At 48.5% G+C, this 20,445-nt stretch overlaps 2 protein-coding genes across 9 annotated transcripts in view; one reads left to right on the top strand and one right to left on the bottom strand.

Annotated features, from left to right (window-relative positions):
• The window catches only part of LOC111937720 (merlin-like), a 28,290-nt gene extending 18,268 nt beyond the window's left edge, over window positions 1-10,022 (top strand). For all 8 annotated transcript variants that reach the window (XM_086859570.1, XM_086859574.1, XM_086859572.1 and 5 more), the window contains 11 exons: window positions 612-687; window positions 1,123-1,260; window positions 2,882-2,956; window positions 3,293-3,406; window positions 3,812-3,934; window positions 4,445-4,662; window positions 5,517-5,619; window positions 6,272-6,399; window positions 6,952-7,102; window positions 7,793-8,002; window positions 8,951-10,022. In XM_086859570.1, coding sequence (XP_086715696.1) covers window positions 612-687; window positions 1,123-1,260; window positions 2,882-2,956; window positions 3,293-3,406; window positions 3,812-3,934; window positions 4,445-4,662; window positions 5,517-5,619; window positions 6,272-6,399; window positions 6,952-7,102; window positions 7,793-8,002; window positions 8,951-8,986 — 1,372 coding nt within the window. In that variant the 3' untranslated portion in view covers window positions 8,987-10,022. The remainder of the gene's footprint in view (window positions 1-611; window positions 688-1,122; window positions 1,261-2,881; window positions 2,957-3,292; window positions 3,407-3,811; window positions 3,935-4,444; window positions 4,663-5,516; window positions 5,620-6,271; window positions 6,400-6,951; window positions 7,103-7,792; window positions 8,003-8,950) is intronic.
• Window positions 10,023-15,347: 5,325 nt separating this feature from the next.
• LOC111937912 (C-C motif chemokine 5-like) lies at window positions 15,348-16,386 on the bottom strand. Its single transcript, XM_023939484.2, has 3 exons — window positions 16,142-16,386; window positions 15,798-15,906; window positions 15,348-15,648 (listed from the first exon to the last, which is right to left on the bottom strand). The coding sequence occupies exons 1-3, from the start codon at window positions 16,302-16,304 to the stop codon at window positions 15,555-15,557; spliced, it is 366 nt and encodes a 121-aa protein (XP_023795252.1). The 5' UTR covers window positions 16,305-16,386; the 3' UTR covers window positions 15,348-15,554.
• Window positions 16,387-20,445: the final 4,059 nt, after the last annotated feature.

Here is a 20,445-nt window from a genome sequence, read left to right as displayed (position 1 = left end):
TTATGGGATTTGTTGTCTTCAGTGTAATTCAGCCCATCTGGAAATCCAATTAAACAATAAATAGGATCTGGTAGCATCCAAAAGCAACTTTTCCTAATATTTGGGTACTGTTTCTCTCTGTTCTGGAGGCTTCTTAGCATTATTTTTGTTGAATATTTCCCTCAAGATTTACTGATTTACTTTGAAGGGAGAAGAAAAGTGGGTAGAGAGATTCTCACTCTTCTTTGGCCTTGGCTAGAAGCTCTGTCCAAGACTCATTTCTCAATGAACTCTATTTCCTGAAGGAAATATATTCATGGAAAACAATGGAAGGATGGTTTTCCAAGACATGGAGTGGCAAAACTAACACAAGGATAAGACTTTTAATGAATTTTAATGAAGGCTACACTATCCATGAGTCATCTTTTGAAATAGGTGCAACTTCACTGCCTTTATTCTGTCCAGATGCTGTTTTTATTATCTTTTTTTCTATTATTGAGAGCAAGATGGCAAAACTAAAGTAAGTTTGTACAAAGGGCCAGATTGCCTGTTCTTTTCTAAGTGAGAAATGGAGAGTCAGCCTGGAGAGAAAGACTGGAAAGGCATTTCATAATCATGGCTTTATTCTCCAGGGATGAAGCTGAGATGAACTACCTGAAAATTGCCCAAGACTTGGAAATGTATGGTGTCAATTATTTCCCAATTGCTGTAAGTGCCTTATTTTAGCAGTTTTCACTTGCTGCAGATAATGGTGCTGTCCTTTTAAAATCCTCCAGGGAGTTTGGAACTGGGACTCCTGATTTCTGCTTTTCCCTGCTGCTGGTTTTGTTCTGACTTGGTTTTCTTGCCTGCTAAATGAGCAGGCGAATAAAACAGTTAAGATTAATATTTTACAACCTGACAAAAGTTTTGAGTAACTCCAGGTATGGAAAAGGAAGGAGAAATAGTTTGAGCTGCTATAAGCAGCCTAGATAACTGAGTTTATCATTGCCAATGACAGCATTCATAATACTTTATATAAACACCAATTTCCCCAAATACAAATAAATATAAATATATTAAAATACATGTTTCTTGTCTGTGGCTGTTTAATATCACCAAAAATGCCATTTACTGATCTCTCTTGTTTTTTTTTTTTTTTAGCAAAATAAAAACCACACAGATCTCCTGCTTGGAGTTGATGCCAAAGGTATTCATATCTACAGCATTAATAACAGGTTCTCCCCCAATAAATCCTTTGAGTGGAGCTCTATCAGAAACATTTCCTGTAGTGAGAAAGAGGTATGATGGCTTTGATATATTATTCTTTTTCCATGGGCATGGGTGTGGACTGGGATTCTTGGAACAGGCTGAAAGCTTCCTCTGTTGAAATAATTTTGGGGGAGAAGGGGAAAATCCTGGGGAGCTTTGTTACAGAACTAAAAATAACAGCCCTGCCTTGCAGATGAGCTCGAAACCTCGGTTCCCCGAGGCTGCTCTGAGCTCTGACTGTTCTGGCTCCTTCCCTGCTGCTTGGCCTTTGCAAAACAAATGTGTTGATCTCTGAAAAAGACAGATATTATGAATGCCACCGTGCCTGGTTTCCTCAGTTATCCCAGCAGGAATTCCATGATCCATAAAACCTTAATGCTGTTTGCACATGCAGAAGCTGAGGCTTGGAGCCCAGTGGCAAGAGGAGACATGCAGGGAGATATTAATGGTTTTCTGCCTCACTTCTGCCAGTTTGTTGGGACATGATTTCATTCCCCACCACTGCAATTTCACTGTGAAACCCAGCTTTTACTTCTAGAAAGTGAAGAAGTGGGAAAAAATATATTTTCAGTTCAAATCATGGGCTGCATGGAAGGCTATAATCAGAAAAAACAAACTACAGTGGTACTGGAATACATGGAATTTGCCAGCCAAAGGGCAGCACAGCCTGTTCCATTTTCTCTGGGCCTTTTGGAAAATGGCCCACAGAAAATTGAGATCTGAAACTGAGATGAGATTTTAGACTCATGTCCATTAAATCAGAGGGGACTACAGGTTTGCTACCTCCAAAACTGTTTTGATGTCATCAGACATCCCCTGAGATCTGTGAATAAACTGCTTTAGCTCCCTGTTGGGGGGAAATTGGGCAGCCCTGTGTTTAAGCTTTGCTTTGTTCAGTGATACATCACAGCCCTGCTCCTCAAAAGGCAGCCAGTCATTACCTAGAGGGTGAAAGGAGCTCTAGGACATTATGATCCTGGTGACTCAGATGCCCTGGAATTATACAGGAATTACCTTGGAAATGAATTAGAGGAATAGACTGCCAGGGAACCTCTGAGGCACAGAAAACAGGGCCTTAAAATAAAACCAACGTATTTTGTTCTGCAGCCAAACAGAGCAGAAGGTATGGAGTGAAGCACTGAGCTGGCAGCAGGAAAACCCTGCCTGGCCTCTGGGAACAGCTTGGGACTGAAAAAGTGAGGAAGTCTCCAGGACTTTCACCTGCTGCTCTAAAGAACAAGTCCCTAGGCCCTTGACACATGTGCTTACCCCTTCAATTGTTGCTGTTCTGAGAGGTGTTGGACATTTCCCTGGCTTTCAGGCCGTGCCTGCTTCTAGGGATTGCTGCTGTGTCCTGTTCTCCAGGTCTGGTTCAGCCAGGGCGTGTTCCAGAGCTCTGGGGACAGTGGGCAGTGCACAGGTGGCATCAGGAAAACCCCCATCCACACTGGCACTGGGTGTTGATCCTCCAACACAGCCTGATTCTATGGAGAAAAACAGTTTGACATCACTCTGCCTCTATTTGTGGCATAAATCACTGCTTCCCCAGAGAGAAGTGGAGATGAACTTGAGTTTGCATTGGTTTTAATAGTTTCAACTTATTTTCTTCCTCACTGTGCTTCCTTTCTTTTTTTTTCTTTTGCCTTTGTAGTTAACTATTAAACCCCTTGACAAAAAAGCAGAAGTCTTCAAGTTCTTTTCCTCTCAGCTCAAAGTGAACAAACTGGTGAGTTAACTGCTTTCCTGTTTTAAAGCTGACTGAGAAAGATTGTTTGTAAACAAAATTGTCATCTTGGGATCTCAGCTGAGATCAGCCTGTGTAATTCAGGAAAATGGGATCAGAGGGAGGTGAAGGACAGAAGGAATTTCTCATCCTGTTACAAACTTGACCTGAACTGTTGTGTGCCTGGCTATGAGCCTGCCCTGGGTGCTGATTTTCTTGGAGCTGCCAGCACTTGTGCTGAAGTCAAAATTGTCCTGTGAGGCCAGCGTGGGCCTCTTTGTCCCTCTGGCAGGGGCACAAGTCCATCAAAATCCCATTTGTTTTGCCTTTCCCATCCAGATTTTCCAGTTGTGCATTGGAAACCACGACCTATTCATGAGGAGGAGAAAAGTGGACTCCATAGAGATCCAGCAAATGAAAGCACAAGCCAGGGAAGAAAAAGCTAGAAAAAAGGTAGATTCTTCCTGTTCCTCTGTTGTTGCAAAAAGTGATTATTATTATTGCAGCTGTGCCCTTGCTGCTCCTGTATTCCATCAATGTGTGTGTGGGAGGTGAGGAGGTGCAGCAGGAGTGGATGTGGGAACAGCTCTGTGGCATCTGAGGTCAGAGGCGTTTGTGTGGAGAGGTGATCCCAAAGATTTGGGGCACAGAACAGCTCAATCCAAGGGCTCTCCCAGCAGTCTGAAATAACCAGGAGTGCCTGACTGAGGAGTTCAGAGCTGCCAAGTTCAGGCAGCTTCAGCATCTCTGCTGAGCATCCCAGCTGGAGAGCAGCCCCTTCTGCATTTGATGCATTTCACTCAGGCCCAGGTGAGATTCTGCTGCAATCCCACCAACTATTGCTCATCCTCCTTCCAGATGGAGAACCAGAGGCTGGCCAGGGAGAAGCAGCTCCGAGAAGAAGCTGAGAGAGCCAAAGAAGAGCTGGAAAGGCGCCTTTTCCAGCTGGAAGATGAAGCCAGGCAGGCCAATGAGGCCCTGGTGAGTTAAACTGAATATTCTTGTGCTTGATGGGCTTTGTTGGTTTGGAAGCAGGAATTTTTTTGACACCAGGAATTGTAGCTCAGACAATGCTGGAGAGTTTCTGATCACTGGTGGAAAGGGCATGCAGGAATCCTTGGGAAAATCCTGATCTGCCATGATCTGGGAGCCATTCCCTCCCTGCATTTGGCTCACAGTGTTCTCTTCAGGCTAAGAGGCAGGGAAAGGAAACAATCTTGGAGGTGAAATTGGGAGAAAGAGACAACTGAAGGAGCTGTCTTCAGCTTTGTCCAGCTGTAAGATTTTTCTCCTTGCTTTGTAGAGATTTTTCTCCTGCTTTACAGGAAATTCTGGAGCAGAGAAGAACATTAGACCCTGAAATTGTCTGAGTTTTATTTAAGAAATAATGTTTTATCACTTGATCTCTTGCTAAAAGATGTCTCCTGCCTGCCTGCAGGGGTGATTTAGTAGGTTCTAGGCAAGGAACTAAGAGAAATTCTTTCTCCTCAGCTCCGATCCCAGGAAGCAGCAGAGCTGCTGGCTGAGAAAGCCCAGATTGCAGAAGAAGAAGCCAAGCTGCTGGCCCAGAATGCTGCAGAGGCTGAGCAGGAACGCCAGAGGCTGGAGATCACAGCTCTGAAAAGCAAGGAGGAGAAGCGGCAGATGGAGCAGAAGATGCGGGAGGCGGAGCTGATCGCGGTGAAGCTGGTGAAGGAGTCTGACAGGAGGTGGGGTTGGCTTCCCTGGCACTGTGTGCTCTCACCTGGGCTGCAGAGAGTGCTGCTTTCCTCAGAGCCAAGCCCAAGACAGGGGAATTATTCCTTCAAGTGGCACTTCAGAGGGTCTGAGCCTCCTTGTGCCTTGTTTATTCCACCTGGATGCTGTTGTTATATTGCACGTCAAGTTTAGAGAGGATCAGATGCAAAGCTGTAGAGATATTTAGCAAGAAAGATCCAGAATCCAAAAGCATCTTCTGTTTAGTGTTATCAAATGAGCACTGGCTACATATCTAAATTTACTCTTTATACCTGTGGGATATGAGGCTGTTTTCATTCATTAGTGAATTAGCCAAGTGAATGGTCTCTTGTTTCCCTTTCAGATCTTTAAGAAGTGGAAAACCAGGTAAACTCATGTGGAATATGAACCACTCTGAGTGTTTGCATGTTCCCTGAACGTGCAGAGCAAGCCAGTGTTGAGAGAGGATTTTTAACCCTATTATTAAGAAATCCTTCTACTTGTTTTAGGATACTGCCAAGAAGCTTGCCAAAATAAAGAGAAACCTCTCCCCACCTCAGGGAGGATCTCTGATGGCCTGGAGAGACAATCTGTATCAGCAGGTTGTAACTGAGCCCATGGAAATTTGGGGTAGGAAAACCATGTTAATTCAGCCACTGTGTGCAGGAGTGTCTCTGGTCTCTGTCCTGCTGTGCCTGCTCAGTTCTCTATGTGACCACCCTCCCACGAGTGCCTTGGTGTAAAGATACCACAGTAGTGGACTTGTTCTCTGGAAGTTAGAGAGCTCTGAAATCCATGTGTTGGTTGGAAACCATCAGCCTCTCCCCTCAGGATGTTTCTCTTCCAGAGCCAAGGAAGCCGAGCACCTGAAACAAGACCTGCACGAAGCCCGGGAGGCCGAACGCAAAGCGAAGCAGAAGCTCCTAGACATTACCAGGCTTAATTATCCTGTAAGTTCTGCTCCACTGGACACCACTTCATCTTCAGGGATGGTCAGGTGTTGACATTTGTATAGCCCCCATCAAGCTGAGTGGTGGCATGGCTGCATCCAGCTGGGGGACAAAGCGGTGTGGAAAAGCAGTGCAGTGAGGATGGAAGTTGGGTTTGTTCAGGATGGTGAGAAAGGCAAGGCAAAAGTTAAAACCAGAACTGGTGATGGACTTAGGGAGCAGAGGCTGTGTTGCCTTCATGCCTAACTCGTGGTGCCTTTTCAGCCTGGCAGTTTTTTGTGGCACAAATGGCTGTGCTGAGCCAGCTGTGTCATCCTGGCACATCCATCTGTCTTTAGGCAAAGCAGGGGAAGTTGTCCCCAGTGAGAAGGCACTGCTGAACTTCTGTGGCCCAACTCCCTCTTCTGCTCCAGCCCTGCCTAGGCTGGGTTTCCATTCTCTGCTGGAACAGAAACACTGCAGCCAGGATAAATCTCTGCTCTTGGATCTGTGGGTTGTGGGCTTCAGCTGGGTGCAGAGGAAGGGCTCTAGGAGCATCTGTGTGTCTCAGAAACTTAGGAAATAGCTCAACATGGCATTCTTGCAGAACTGAGGAGACAAATCCCAAATCAGTCCATCAGAGCTGTGACAGTGCTTGTGTTGCCTCTTCCAGCACATGGCCAAGTACCCCCAGTACTCCCCAGGGGACAGCAGAGATGCCAACTTTGACAAAGGATCCATCAAGCTGGATTTGAAGGACATCGACCTCAAGAGACTGTCCTTTGAGATAGAGAGAGAGAGGTACCAGCATGCCTGTGGTGCAGATGAATGAGAAAGGCAATGAAATCTTTGGGAATCACAGTTCATCTTTTAATAATTTGGGATGTGCATGTGGCAGGATGCCTTTTACTGAGCTGGTGTGGGTGATGTCTGTGTCAGACTGGCTTTTCACACAGGGGAAGGGGTTTTTGGTGGCATCAAGCCATGATAAACCCAGAACCTTCTTTCTTGGGGAGGGAAAAAGCCCATTTTCCCACAGCATGTGGGAGGACAGAAGTTTCCCTCTAGTGCTAAAGTGTGGAATTGCTGGGAGCTGATCCCTCAGACATCCTTTAGTCTGGAAGGAAATGCTTGGTAAAAAGTTAGGCAGCAAAAAGGAAAGAAGTGAACCCCCTTATCACTGGGGAGCCAGGCTGGCATTGCCAGAGTTCATTTTATTTACAAAACATAAAATGAAACTAAATGCACTAACTAAATGAACTAAATGAAACTAAAAGCACTCCTTCCACAAACACCTGTTCTTGGGTTAAATCGTGCCACCCTAAACTTTTTGTCTGCAATGTGTGGATCCAGGCTGGACTACTTGGAAAAGAGCAGGAAATTCGAAGATCGACTGAAAGAACTGAAGTCTGAAATTCATGCCCTGAAACTGGAGGAAAAACAGGCTGGGCTTTACAGTCATTGGAATGAAGTCCTGGGCTCCTTGGATCGCTCCTTAGGAAGTGTAAGAACCCTAAATCCCTGCCCCTTTCTCCAGCATCAACCCCAAAATGGAGCAGTGTGGGTGTGCCAAAGGGAGCTGCTGTATTCTAGTCCAAGCCTTAGTACCTTTGGTGATAAAATATTAGAAACATGAACACTTTTAGGGGAAAATTCATGTCAAAACAAAATCTTAAGGCCTTTTTCCTGCACACCTGAATACCAGGACCATCAGCAAAAAATAATCATCATATTTTTTATGATTATGAAATCACAATCAGGGTTTAAGGTCTTGGAGCAAATGAAATTGTTGTGACTAATACATTTAAATGTGGTTTCTTACAGTTTGCCTCACATTCTCCTTCATGTGCTTTGTGGTTGCTGAAAGTCATAAAAGCCTTGGTATATTTTTTTTTTTTTGAAGGCAATGAGGAACTAGACCCAGATTTTTGTCATAAGTTGCTTGTTATTTAAATAAACTCTTCAACTTCTTCCTGAAGCAGGGCAGGAATAGGGCTGGCTTTGTCTGCAGGTTGTTCCTCATGTAGCAAAAATGGCTCTGAGTCAATGGTTTTTTAGAGACAGGAGGGAGGCTTGAAAAACTATGAGGAAAGATGGCCTTTATTTTCTGACTACTCATCCGATGTTCTTTTTGGCTTAGTGAGTGTTGATACAGAGAGGGCATTAAATTTCCATGTGCTCTGTTCTTTTAAAGGCCCCATCATGGATGAAAACCTTCGAAACTGGAGATTCATTGGATGTAAATCTTCAAAGACCTTTCCCTGCTTACTTGTTAAACACTGCAAGCAGCTGGCCCTGCACCAACAAAACTCAGCACACGGTGCCTGTGGAGAAATCATCTTCCCAAGCCAATTCCTTGGCTGCCAGCAGTGTGGGCACAGGAAGCAGAAAACAGATTATAAAGGTAATCAGGTTCCTAAGCAAATTCCTGAATGTTGCCTGAAAGTTGAGGGTTCTGAGAGGGTGGCTGCCTGTAGGGACCTGGTTTGTCCTGCTCTGTCCCAGCCTCACAGCTGACAAGGCTTTTGCAGGATTTTGGAGCCCCTGGTGCTGGCACATCATTTGGGAGTGTTTATAACTCGAGGCTGCCTGTTTTTTCTCACTTCTGAGCTAAGCAGGAGTGCAAAGCTGTAAGCCTTGGTAAATGAAGCAGAGATGTCTGTACACAGTAGGAGGATCTGTGTTAAATTTTATTTGTACCAGCCAGACTTGGAAATGAGAAATGTGCTCCCAGGTACAGAGAGCTTAAAACATACTGTGCCTGTCTTCTGCTTTTAAAAGGCAGAGAGGAAGAGACAAATAAATACCCAGGCTCCCAACAGCTCCGTTCTCTTCCATGTGCTCCCTGTCAAAGAGGCCTGAAGAGCAATGAGCTGGGTATCAGGAGAAAAAAACCTGCTTTGAAATGTCACTGGACTGGAGAATGAAGAAGAGCTGTGAGGAAATGTGGTCTGGAACAGGGGGGAAGGAAATCAGCTGTCTGTAGGCAATGCTAATTGGGCAAGGTATTGGGAATGAGGAAAGCCTGATGGATTTGCTGTGGTTTATCTGAACAAAACTGGAGGGGTTTAGGATCAATTAAAAGCTCCTGAATACAACATTCAATACCTCCTTGAGGGTTGGTGTGCTTAGAACTAAAGGACACAGCTGAGGGAGCAGCTCTTTCTGAGACAACAGAAGCAACTTTTAAGACTAAACTCGGGGGTGAGTTGTTTGTATTTGTTTAAAGAAGGAAGAAAAAGCTGTTGCAGAGCATCTTGCAAAAGGCTCCAGAGTTGGAGGAAATGAAGACCCAGACCAAAGGGAATTACTGTAAGCCAGCACTAATTCCCTCTCTTTGATTTGCCTGCAGGTTCAGCAGCATGACTCAGATGTGATCTACATTTGAAGCCCCTCCTTTCCTTACCAGCCTGGTGGCTTTTTTACCTCTGTGGGGACACTTGGGCAGCTCTGGCTGCTGCCAGGTGTGAGAGACAAGGCAGTGTGGATCCAGAGCTGCCATCCAGCTCCCAGGCAGGGGACATCAGCTGGGAATGCCACACGTGCCCCCAGTGGGGCTGGGAGCAGTTCAAACCCGGAGGAAATGTTGTTTACTACTTGTGCACTTTGGAAGGAACACTTCATACTTTGCTAAAACCCTTCCTCCCCCAGGTGTTTCACACACCTAGAGCTCTGCTGCTGGAGGAAGCATGTGAGGCAGCAAGTGCCCAGGAGGTGTTTGGGATGAGAAAACAGAACACAAGCTTGGTGCTTATCTCCACAACAGACTAATTGTGGTTTTGGTCCAGTCCCTGGGACACAATTCCCACAGAGCTGCTCGATGTTTTAGTGTTTGCCTGCCAAATATTTTCCTTCTCCTCCCCAAACATTTCTTGGTTCACTTAATTGATTTGCATTTCTCTGTGAGAAATCTCAGCTTTTAATTCCAGATGCAGAAGTGGACATCTTCAAATACCTCCCATTCCTGGGGGAATCCTTTGTTTGGAATGCAAAGCTTCTGTTCTTCCAGTCCCTGACTAGATCAAGCACTTTCTGCTCGAGCAAACTTTGCATACATTAACTGCCTTCCCACTTCTGTGCAACACAGCTCCCAAATTAGACAAAGACAAAAGATGCTGTTGGTGTCTGCTAAAGTGGGACTCGTTTCTGGTGGAGAGGTGCATGCAGCAAAGTGCCTGCCTCATTAGTAAAACCCCCTTGCATTTTCTGGTTTTGTGTGTGTTTGAGTGTCTGCTTCTCCATAAGACTTCACTCTGAGGACTGCTGGGGAAGCAGACAACATTAATGACATAAAGCAGGAGCCCAGCTGAACTTGTGACGTGTGATGTAAAAATGGGTGGTAATGTTCAATGTCTTGTTCTAACAGCTAAGATTAAAGAAAGAAACAGGTTCAATAAAAAGCTTCAATTTCCATTTGCTTTGAAGGGAGTGCAGTGTCAATATTCCTCCAGCATTAATGAGGCAGGTTTGGAGAACAAACACCCAGATCTCCTCTGTACACATCTGCAGCAGGCTGAGCACAGAGGGGGATGGCAGCTGCCTGTGGAGAGGGACAGGAGTGCCCTGCAGGGCTGCCCTGGCTGCTCCCAGCCCTGGGAGCATTTGCTGCCTTGGCTGGGTGGCTTGGGCTGAGTTCATTCTCTCCCAGCTCAATCTGGCACGAGATGTTTGCAGAATATTGGCTGTTATACACAATTTCTGAGCTGTCTGCAGAAGCCTGGTGTGTGTGAGAGGGAGAGAAGCTGTTGGAGATGCCAGAATGATGAGGCAGATGCTGTCGTGGTCCCAAGGCTGGGGAGGGGGCACTGGCCAGGATTTGGGACAGTGAACCATCTCCTGTATTAGCCAGGAAACGCTGCAGCAGCTTTGGATGTGGCATTCTCGGATTTGAGCGTGAGGAGAAATACTGGGATTCCCCTGGTTCTTCTTTTCCTGTTCCCTCTTTTCTTCTGGCATGTGTCTTCCCACAGCCAGCTGAGCTTGTACCCTCATCCTTCACACGTGCTGGGCCTTCCTTCTGCTCTTGTGTCTGAGCTGCACCACGGGGTGAGGAGACCTGCTCCATGTGCACCTTTGATTTATTTCTTTAGTCCTGTAAATCCCAGTGAAGAAAAGGACAAGCTGAAATATAAAACCTGCCTTTACCTGCTGTGTCCTTGCTGGGCATTGCTCCTGTGCAGCACCACGTTCCTGCAGGCTGGGATGGCTCTTTGGGGCTTTGGGATGGGGCAGGAGGAGCTGGGAGCTTTTTAGGTGGAGAAAGAGGAGCTGGGATGAGCTTGAGAAATGCACAGCCACACTTGGAGTCAGGTGTGCTGTGCCCTCACAGGGAGGCCAGTGCAAAGAGAAGTGCCAGCAGGGTGTTAATTTGCCTAAATCCTGAGTAAATATTTGCAGCAATTAAGTTTTGTAAGTTGGTGCTTCTGCTGCTCGCACTCACCTGCAGTATTGACCACAGGATCTGAGACTCTGCTTCAGCTGAGGGCAGTCTGAGGAGCCTGAGCCCTGGTTTGCCCCAAGAGAAGACAAATCCACTTTCTAACCAGTGACTGCAGGATTTGTCACCCTGAAGAGGGAGGAATTTCTCAGCTGCCTGGAGCAGCAGGCAGCAGATGGTGCTGCAATGCTGCTCTGCAACAGCTCGGGAAGACCTGGCTGGGAAACCCTCCTTGGGAATCTCTTCCAAGTCCTGTGTTCCCACACTAGCAGGCACTTGCTCCTGCTTTTCCTGGAGTTGAACCTGACATCATTTTTGACAGGGATTCAAAATCTGTGAGCTCTGGGAAGGGATGACTGCATGAGCAGCTCGGTCCTGTGGGGATGAGCCAGCTCCCCCAGTTGCAAAAAAAACCCCAATCCCCTGATGTTTCTGACACCTCATTGTCATTGTCAGGCTGTGGAAATGGCCTGGGTGGATTTCACCCCTGACTGCCAGGAGCGTATGGAACCCCACAGCTCTGGTGCTATGTGATATTTTTATTAATGCTGCTTGAAACAAGCACGGATTTGTTAAATTTGCGGAGCGTGGAAGAATGGTGGTGTGCAGTGCAAAGAGGGTGAGTGAGAGGCCTGAGAATGGGTCACAGGAGTCACTGAACAATTTCATCCTTTGTTTTCCTGCTGGAAAGGACACCATGTTCTCATCTCAAAACAGTGAAAAAATGGGAGAAAAAATCCTGCAGCAGTGAGGAGGTGCTGGGACATCACCTGGAGAGAGGGGAAGTCTGTTCCTAGAGTGACACAGCGAGTGGAAGTTGAGTCTCCCCAGCTCTGCTTTCACTATTTCTCTGAAAAACCATGTGCTCTAACCCCACGGGCCTCTCCCTTCCCTCAGAAACCCTTAGATGGGAACTGTGTAGATGGGAAGCTCCTCAGGCTGCTCCTGAGCCATGGAAGGCAGCAAATCCTTGGGGACAGCACATCCTCTGCTGGGACCCATCTCTCAAAAACCAGATGATTTTCAGCTCTTGGCTGATCCAGGGTTGACCTGGCCCTGGAATTTGGGCACTATCACACATGTGGCTGAGTCATCCTGATCTTCTCCTGCTCTGGGTGGCCAGCAGCATGATGAGTTCACATCTTGCCTGTTGCAGAATCACCCAGAGAGCCAAATCCTTCCTCTTCCTCCTTGCAGAAATTCATGTGTCTGGCGTGTTCCTCTGCTTCTCCCCAGCCCTGTGCCCTCTGAGGCACCGAGGTCTGCTGGATTCTGTACCCAAGGTATTTGCTGGGGGCTGTGTTCTTCCCAGAGCATCCCTGGCACTTGTGCCCCAGCCTCAGGAGTGTGCACGGAGCTCCAGGCTGGCACCTGCAGTTTGTCATTGTCACCTGAGCCCCCAGCCTGCTGCTCTTGGTGGTGGGGACACAGTCCTGCTGTGGGGACAGCTGTCCTGAGTCCTTGCTTGCAAAAATCACTATTTTTTCACTCAGCTCTATGGGTAAAAGCAGGCCCAGAGGCAAAACCCGTCTGTGTTCTGTTATTTCTGGTTCTCTGCACTGTCTGGACTCTTTCCCACCTTCCTGCAAGGCATTTTTGGGGGTAGCAGGGCCAGCTCTTTGGAGGGGCTGTGGGCACACAGGGGAGCTCACCCTGGGTCTGCACTGAGGCATTTAGCCCAGGGTAAAAAGCGGTTTTCACACCAAAAAGCACTTTGAATCAGGAGTGATTCCTCTCCTGGGAGGAGGAAGCTTTGTCATGCTGAATTACACCCAGCAGGGTCCAGCCATGGAGGCTGCAGGAAAAAAGTGGCTCTGAAAAGGATGGGGAAGGGCTGATGGTCACCATTACTCCTGGCTTGGTCCTAAAAGCAAAGCAAAGGTTTGACAGTGTGTCCTGCTGGGGAATTCACAGAGGGAAAAACTGGGGGAAAAGCAGGAGAGAGTGTCCAGAGAGACAGCTTTAGCTGGGATTTGGGAGTGGAGGGATGCTGTGGGTACTGGGATTCACAGATTGGGGAGGGGGGGGGATAGAAGTAATTCTCCCTAAAATGTGAGTCAGTCCCACATCCTGTGGTTGAAAAGGAAAGGGATCCAAGCAGACCCCAGGATTAGTCTTTTTCCCAGTAAACTCGAAAGAGAAATTCCAGAGAAAGGGGAAGTCGAGAGAAAAAGCCTGAAAATTTAAAATAGTGCTATAAAAATCTTTCAACTCAGCAGTGAGGTGGCCCAGGAAGCTCTGAGGGACTTGATCAGAGATGAGGATGTGGAGGAAACCGAAAGGAGAGGAATAAAGAAATAGAAACCTCTGATGATCCCACAGCAGATTTGGTGTTCCAAAGGACTGCAGCGATGGTGACACATCCCTGGGGATGTGCAGCAAGGCCAGAGAGCTGGGATGGGCACACACAGGGAGTGTGGAGAGTAAAAGGTTGGAACCACAGAATTAATGCAGCCCTGGGGAGCTGAAACAACAAGGGGTCAGCTTAGGGGATGGGGGTGCCTGCACCACCTGAGGTTGCCTCAGCTCTGCTCCTTCAGGGCACAGAAAGAGGGGTGTTAGAGGTGGATGTGCCCAAAAAGGATATTCTGGAGGAAATCTGGCAGAAGTGCTGTTATTCTGTGGTTCCAGACTGAAGGGTTGAGCTGAGCCAGTTTCAGGGTGAAGCAAAAAACCCAAAACTCCTACCAAAACCCCAAAACCACTGAAACCACCTCCAGGCCTGGAGGGGAGCAGGTGGATCTGGTGCTTTTCCTGGGAAGGAGAGCAGTTTGCTGGTGGTGGGACAGCCTTGGAGAGCGCTGGATTCCACAGCAACCCCTTTCCAAAGGAAAGTTTGGAAAACAGGGCTCTGGGAACAGGCTCTTGTCAAGACAATCCAGTTCACCCTGGGAAGGAGCCTCAGCTCCAGTCTGGATGGTTTGTGTGAGGTGCTGGTGGGGCTGGTGTCCATGGGAGCAGTGCTTGGTTTTCATCTTGGGTCAGAAACCTGCATGAGATCCTTACAACATCCCTATGCAAAGCTGATTTCCCCTCTGTTGGTATTCCCAGGCAGCTTCCAGCCTGTCTGGTGCATTCCCATGGATCAATCCCTCGTTTTTCAACCCAAACCTTTTGCATTTAACCCTTTTCATGTTGTTTAACCTCAGATGTGTGCTGAGGGATTTTCCCTGCCCCAGACATTCCCAGCTCCCAAACTGGGTGAGTGGCTGTTCCTGTTACCCCTGTCCCCAGCAGCAGGATCCTGCTCTGCGCTGCCTTGGAGCCCTCCTCCATCCCTCAAGGTCATTCAGATCCTTTTGTGTGATGTCCTGGCCTGCTCTAGATTGATGATCCCATCTCGTTTTGCCTCGTCAGCACATTTCCCCGGCCTTCTCCTGCTTTGTGTGCCAAGGTCATTAATGCAAATGTCAAGCAGGATATTTTTTGAGGCAGGAACTCAAGGAACTGTGTGGGTAAGCCCCTCTGAGTGTGACACAGCCCCTTTCAGCTGAAGCAATTACCATGCCCTTTTCAGGCAGCTCTTGACCAAATTTACTGTTCGTATGCCAGTCACATCTTCTCTGCCTTTGCTCATAATTTACTATCTGGCCTTAATTCAAGTGTCTTCCTGAAGCCCAGATGAGTGAAATCTGCTGCATTTCCTTCCCCACAAATACCTCTGAACTTACAGAAGGCAGCTATCATCAGTGTGGTATTTAAAACATGTCAGGATGGTAAGTTCAAACAAAACCAGTTTTAATTATATCAGTGTGCCTGTTAATGAAGAGCTGGGTGGCACAGAAATTTGGGTGCTGTGTCCTGGATGGGTGCCCTGTTTGGGTGACAAACTGGCTGGTGGTGTCACCAGTGGTGTGGGACAGCAGAGCTGGGGGAGGATCTGAAGCTCAATTTTATTTTTTATTTTTTTTTTTAGGTATTTGCTGATGGATTCAACATGAGAATAATGCTGATTTATGGCACACTGGTGTTTTAGCTGTTCCTAAGTGGTGTTTTCCTTCATCAAGGACTCAGGAGCTGCTGTGAGGCAGCAGAGCCAGGACAGGTGATCCAAGCTGACCAAAGGATTTTCCATCCCAGAGAACATCACAGCCCAACTCTCTTGTGGCACCACAGGTACTTCCTGGGCATTCCCCAAACAAGAGCCAGCACTGGCAGCCCCAGGTGAGACACTGGTGTCACCTCTGGGGACAAACTGGGTGGCACCAGAGCTGGACCCCAGGAACAGCAAACCCAGGGGTCCCTGTGGTCCCTTCTCCCACCTTGGTGCAAGCAGGCATCCAAGCTGACCCCTCATTAACAGACACACAGATATGATTGAAATAATCTTTATTTTAGCATATTATTCTGACATCGTTTAAATAACTTTTGTGCTTAGAAAAAGAATATTTAGTTTAACTTAAATAAGTTAAATAAAATAATTTTCCCCGTTGAGGAAGGCTGGGGGTCAAATCCTCTCAGTTGTGGCCGAGGCTGGAATCTGTGCAGGGGTGGGATGGTGGCTGTCAGCAGGGAAGGCTCAGTTTCCCAGGCTCTGGAAGTGCTTCAGGAGCTCCTGCACCCAAGGTGCCCGTGGATCTGCACACACCTGTTTGTCCTTCTTGGTGACCACACTGCCGGGACAAAGCCTGCCTTCAGCTGCCGGGCCGAGGCACTGGGAGCTGTGTCCCCTGGGTGTCCCCTGGGTGTCCCCTGGGTGTCCCCTGGGTGTCCCCACGTCCCCCCACACCCCTGGGCACCCCTGGCAGTGCTGGGTACTCACATCACGCCCCGCTGCGTGCAGGAGCTGCTGGTGATGAAGACGGAGCTGACGCGGCGTCGAGGGATGGGCTGCTTCTGGTAGCTGAAGCAGCAGGTGCTGGGGACACCATCTGTGAGGGCAGGGGACAGACACACGGCCCTGGTGAGACCCCAGCTGCAGCACAGCCTCTGCCCCCTCCAGGGATTTGCCATCTCGTGCCACATCCCCTGGCAGAGCCCCCTCCAGGAAACAGCCCCAGCTCCAAACCTGCATCCCCCAGTGTGGCACAGAGCCCCCCCAAACATCCCCACAGCCACCAGGGTCCCCCTGACGGGGCTGGGACCCTGCAGAGAGGCTGGACTCACCGAGGTGGCCCTCAGATGGGGAGCAGGTGGCCAGGAGGAGCAGAGTGACCAGGGTGGCTGCCAGGACCTTCATGGTGCTGAGTGTTCTGTCAGAGGAGCTGTCAGGGGAGGCTGCAGGGCTCTCTCTGCGGCCTCTGGGGCCGTGCTCTCCTTTTATCCCCATCCGAGGGGAGGGTGCAGGGTTTCAAAGAAAGAAAGTGAGGGCATCATACCAGGGAAATTATGTCAGGATCACCCAGTTTCGCTGAGCTGGAAAAGGCGAGGAAACCGCAGAAGGGGAAGCGCCGGCCACGAGGCTGCGGCTTTGGAGATGCTCCTTGGTGCCTGCTGCTCCCAAACTGTGTCAGGGCTGTGGAACAGCCCTGGGGATGAAATAACCCAGCTCAGGCGCCCTGGCATGGACACTGCCAGGAGACAGATGCCAGCTTCTCCCTGGGTTTGCCACAAATTCCCCTTCTCACCCTGCTCCACCACGAGGATCCAGAGTGAGGACCACAACCACTGCACACACACTGATAACACCAGCCCCTGCTTGGACGGGGAAAATCATGAGGGAAGGAGGTTGTGTTGAGCTAGAAGTCACTGTGGGTCTCACATCTGTCCCTTTTTGCTGGTGATTGATCAAAAGAACAATTTCCTTACTGGAAAGGCTGTAGAGACATGGAGTTCCTGCAGGTGCAGGGCCTGGACTCTGGTGCCCTGATCCAGGCCAGCAGCCTGCCCTGCCACCCTCCCTGTCCCCTGGCTGGATTTACACCTCTCTGAGGGATTCAGTTTTGGCTGCAGCCTCTCAATGCTCAAGTTGTTGCAATAACTGCTTGCCCACTCCTTCCCAAGCAGCATCATTTAATCCAATTTAATCTCTCCTGGTTTAGCCCCAAAAACAAAACCCCCTCTGTCAGGGACAGCATTAAGAGCAGGAGCCAGAGGAAGGAGAGGATCCTGCTGGTACCCACTGGGATCAGCTCCTTGCAGATAAAATCTCCAGAAAACTGGAGAGTGACTGAGAAAGGACAGCATTTGCAATGCCAGAGGGTAATTCCCAAACCTCCCCCCCTCCTCTGCTGCACACCCAGACAGAGTGAGCTGCCAAAATCACTCCTTCCTCCATTTACTTTGCTTTTCCCAGCCTTTTCCTGATGCTGCCACAGGCGTTTTGCAGTTACCATGCAAACCCCAGCTTCCCCTGGCCTTGCTGCTGACCCTGCCTCGGCTGTGACTAATTCCTGACTGATTCAAGGGAAAAGCCCAGCAGCCCAAAATGCTGAGCCATGGCAGTGCCTGTGCTCCCAGCCCCACTTCTTGTCCAGCAAAGCTTCCCCAGCCTCGGGGTTGTGGGAGCATCTGTGGGACAGAGGTGGGGATGGCTGCAAATCATCTCCTGGGGTTCTTCAGGAGGAGCTGGCCAGTTCTGATCTGCCCTTGGGCTGGTGGAAGAACAGATCCAGCTGTTCCAGCTCTTTCTCCCAATTTTCAGTTATTTCTGTTTCAGCTACTCTGGGAATGGGGTTACAAACGAATAAATAAATAAATCCTTTGGATTTAACAATAACCGGTGTCTCTGGTGCCTTTTTTCCAACCTGGAAATGTAACTCAAGATCATTTTAGTAAGGAGGTAATGTAAAAGTGGATTTTTATTTGAATGCCTTCAGGAGCAGTTATAAAAAGATGTCTACAAAAGCCCACACCCCAGGGGTGAGCAAGTTTTTATTGGTTTTAGGAAATTAGCATAATTGATAAAAACCACTAATTAGGAGGACAAGTGGTGATGCAGTTTCTCTTCAGGTCAAGCCTTTTTTCTGGAGTTCCTCCCTCTGCACTAGCTGTACTTTATCCATGGAAATGTATCTGGAAGAATTGTTCTCAGCCTTGGTTCCCTGGAAGAACCGAGAGAGCGCTGGGGCCTTGGAGCTCTGGATCTTGTTTTGTCTTTCTGCCTAGGGAAAGGCCATGGAAAATTCCTGGGATAATCAGCCACTAATGCAGTGGGTGCCACAGAGTTACAAATAGATGTGTGTGAGGAATGCAGAGAACATGTAAAAGAGAAAAAGGCAAAGCCCAAAAGGCATCGTCTCCCTCTGTGGCGGTTCAGGAAGGCTTGGAAAGTTCACCTGCTGTAAATGCTCCTGCTTGTCACATGGCCCTGGATGCACAAAGGCAGAAGGAAGGGACTCAAATCCCTAAACTAATGCAGATCTACATGAGTTCACTCTGTTTTTCTGCAGAGACACCGAGGGGTTTCTCTAGGGCTCAAAGCACCCTCTGTGAGCACAGGAATCCCAAACTCAGCCAGTGGAACCTTTTTTGTGTCTTTGTGACTCTCTCTGCCTGTAAACCCCACATGTCCCACAGAGATTTCCCCACACCTCTGCCCTGGAATTGTGGCACCTCTCTGCCCTCATTCAACCACAGGAATGAGATCCTGAGCCATCCAAACCCTAGGCTGGGATTTTTTTATGGAGAGAACAGCCCTGAGCCAGGGATGGAGCTTGAGCTTCCAAGCCCTGAGCTTGGCTTGGATCAGAGGGAAAAGGGGCAGGATGGGCCAGAGAGCAGCACTGGGGGGACAAGAAGAACCAGGAGCGTGGTGAGGAATATCCCACAGCCAGAAAAGGCTGGAAGCTGAGATCAGGGCACTGTGGGCACTGCAGTTTCCAGAGGGTGACTCGTCATCCGGCAGGAACCACGGAAAATCTCACCATTAATAGACTATTTCTGATGGAAAAGGCAAAAATATTTCCTCTTTGCTGCAGAAGTGACCGGCCAAACTTTCGGTTCTCCATTCAGCTGAGGGCTGGATGGGACTTCTTACTGGATGCTGATGAAATACTTTCCATTGTGACTGGAATCGAGGATATTACTGTGAATTGCACAAAAGTGCAGCTCAGCAAGAGCTCAGTTTGTCTTTAATTCTGTTTAAGGAATTAGATATAAGGAACTGATATAAAGGGAGAGTAAAGAAATGACTGGTGGTTTTATTTCTCCTGCCATGGAACACCTCTGAATGCACGTTTGAATGCAGCAGAGGAACACAAATTTGAGGGGCAGGAAACACAGGGAAAGAGAAACTTCAGCTTTATAAAAGCAAAATTGAGAAACTAAAGAGAGAAAGAGCCAGTTAGGGAGGGGAGTGAAGAGCCAAAGGTGCCACTTCTTTTTGTCTTGTCTGGTTATGGTTGAATACTCAATACCACCAAAATTTTGTGCACCCATGAGAGAAAAGGGAAAAGAGAACAAATAAGGAAGGATGAGGCAGTTGAGGCAGGTGCAGCCAAAACCAAAAAGGCTCCAAAGATTCCCATAAATTCCTCCTGAGCCAGGCTGCGGCCACCTCACCCCCAGGACAAACTTACACGGGGTGGGTGAGGTTCAGTGGGGAGCGAACATGGCACTACTCTGGCATAATCTGATGATTTTGGCACTGCCTTTGCATGAGTATCCCAAAGAAAAGGAGGGAATTAAGTCTAAAACCCCCTCAGCCCTTGGGGCTGTGCAGAGGCACCATCCCTGACTGAGGGAGAGCAGCAGGGACAGTGTGGGGCCAGAGCAGACCCCAAATTTGCTGAGTCCCAGGCTGAGGAAGCTCTCCCTTTGGGAGAAATAAGAGATAAGAGGAGAATCACAGAATATTCTTGGGCTGGAAGGGATCCACAAGGATAATCAAGTCCAACTGCTGACCCTGAGGCAGAGGGATGCCCTGGGCACCCCTGTCAGGAGAGGGGCAGCACCAAAGGGATCAGAGCAAGCTCTGCCTTCCCCGAGGCAGGAACCCACAGCAGGAAGAAATGAAAGTCACTGCCAGCACCTCGATCCCGTGCCAGTGCAGAGGAAACCACTGGGGTTATGCAACATCCCTCTGGGAAGTGACACTCATTGATTAAAATTATGCAAAGAGCTCCTGTGGCTGGGGGTTGTGAGGAGAGCACAGGGCAGCCTCATGAGCTGTCCCTGACCCTCCTGGGTGTGTGTGTGTGGTTTTGTGGCACTAATTCTGTAATTCAAAGCAGAGTTCCTACACCAGGCCCTGCTGGTGGATTTGTAATTCAGATTTCCAAATGTTCCTTCCCTCTCTGAGGATCTCCCCCCAACCCAGGACAGGTTTTCTGTGGTTCTGTATCAGAGTCAGAGCAATGTTTGCAGCAGACTGAGAGGAAGAATGGTGAGGAAAGGAACAACCTCTCCCAGGCAGGAGGCTGCAGCACACCTGGCATTCCAGAAAATCCCAAGGGGATTAGTGGAGGATTCTGTCCAGGGACAGGGGGGTGATTTGGGACTGCAGCCACCCTCCCCAGCACTACCAGAGC

The sequence above is a fragment of the Cyanistes caeruleus genome, chromosome 21 (assembly GCF_971803275.1).
Source record: "Cyanistes caeruleus chromosome 21, bCyaCae1.hap1.1, whole genome shotgun sequence".
NCBI classification, from domain to species: Eukaryota; Metazoa; Chordata; class Aves; order Passeriformes; family Paridae; genus Cyanistes; species Cyanistes caeruleus.
Note: the sequence above shows the minus strand (reverse complement) of the source record. Positions and strands in the feature narration are given on the sequence as shown.

Coding starts and splice junctions, on each gene's coding strand:
- LOC111937912 (XM_023939484.2), bottom strand. CDS start 16,304: ATGGGGATAAAAGGAGAGCACGGCCCCAGAGGCCGCAGAGAGAGCCCT. Junction 15,907..16,141: donor CCCATCTGAGGGCCACCTCG/GTGAGTCCAGCC, acceptor CTGCCCTCACAG/ATGGTGTCCCCAGCACCTGC. Junction 15,649..15,797: donor TGCACGCAGCGGGGCGTGAT/GTGAGTACCCAG, acceptor TTGTCCCGGCAG/TGTGGTCACCAAGAAGGACA.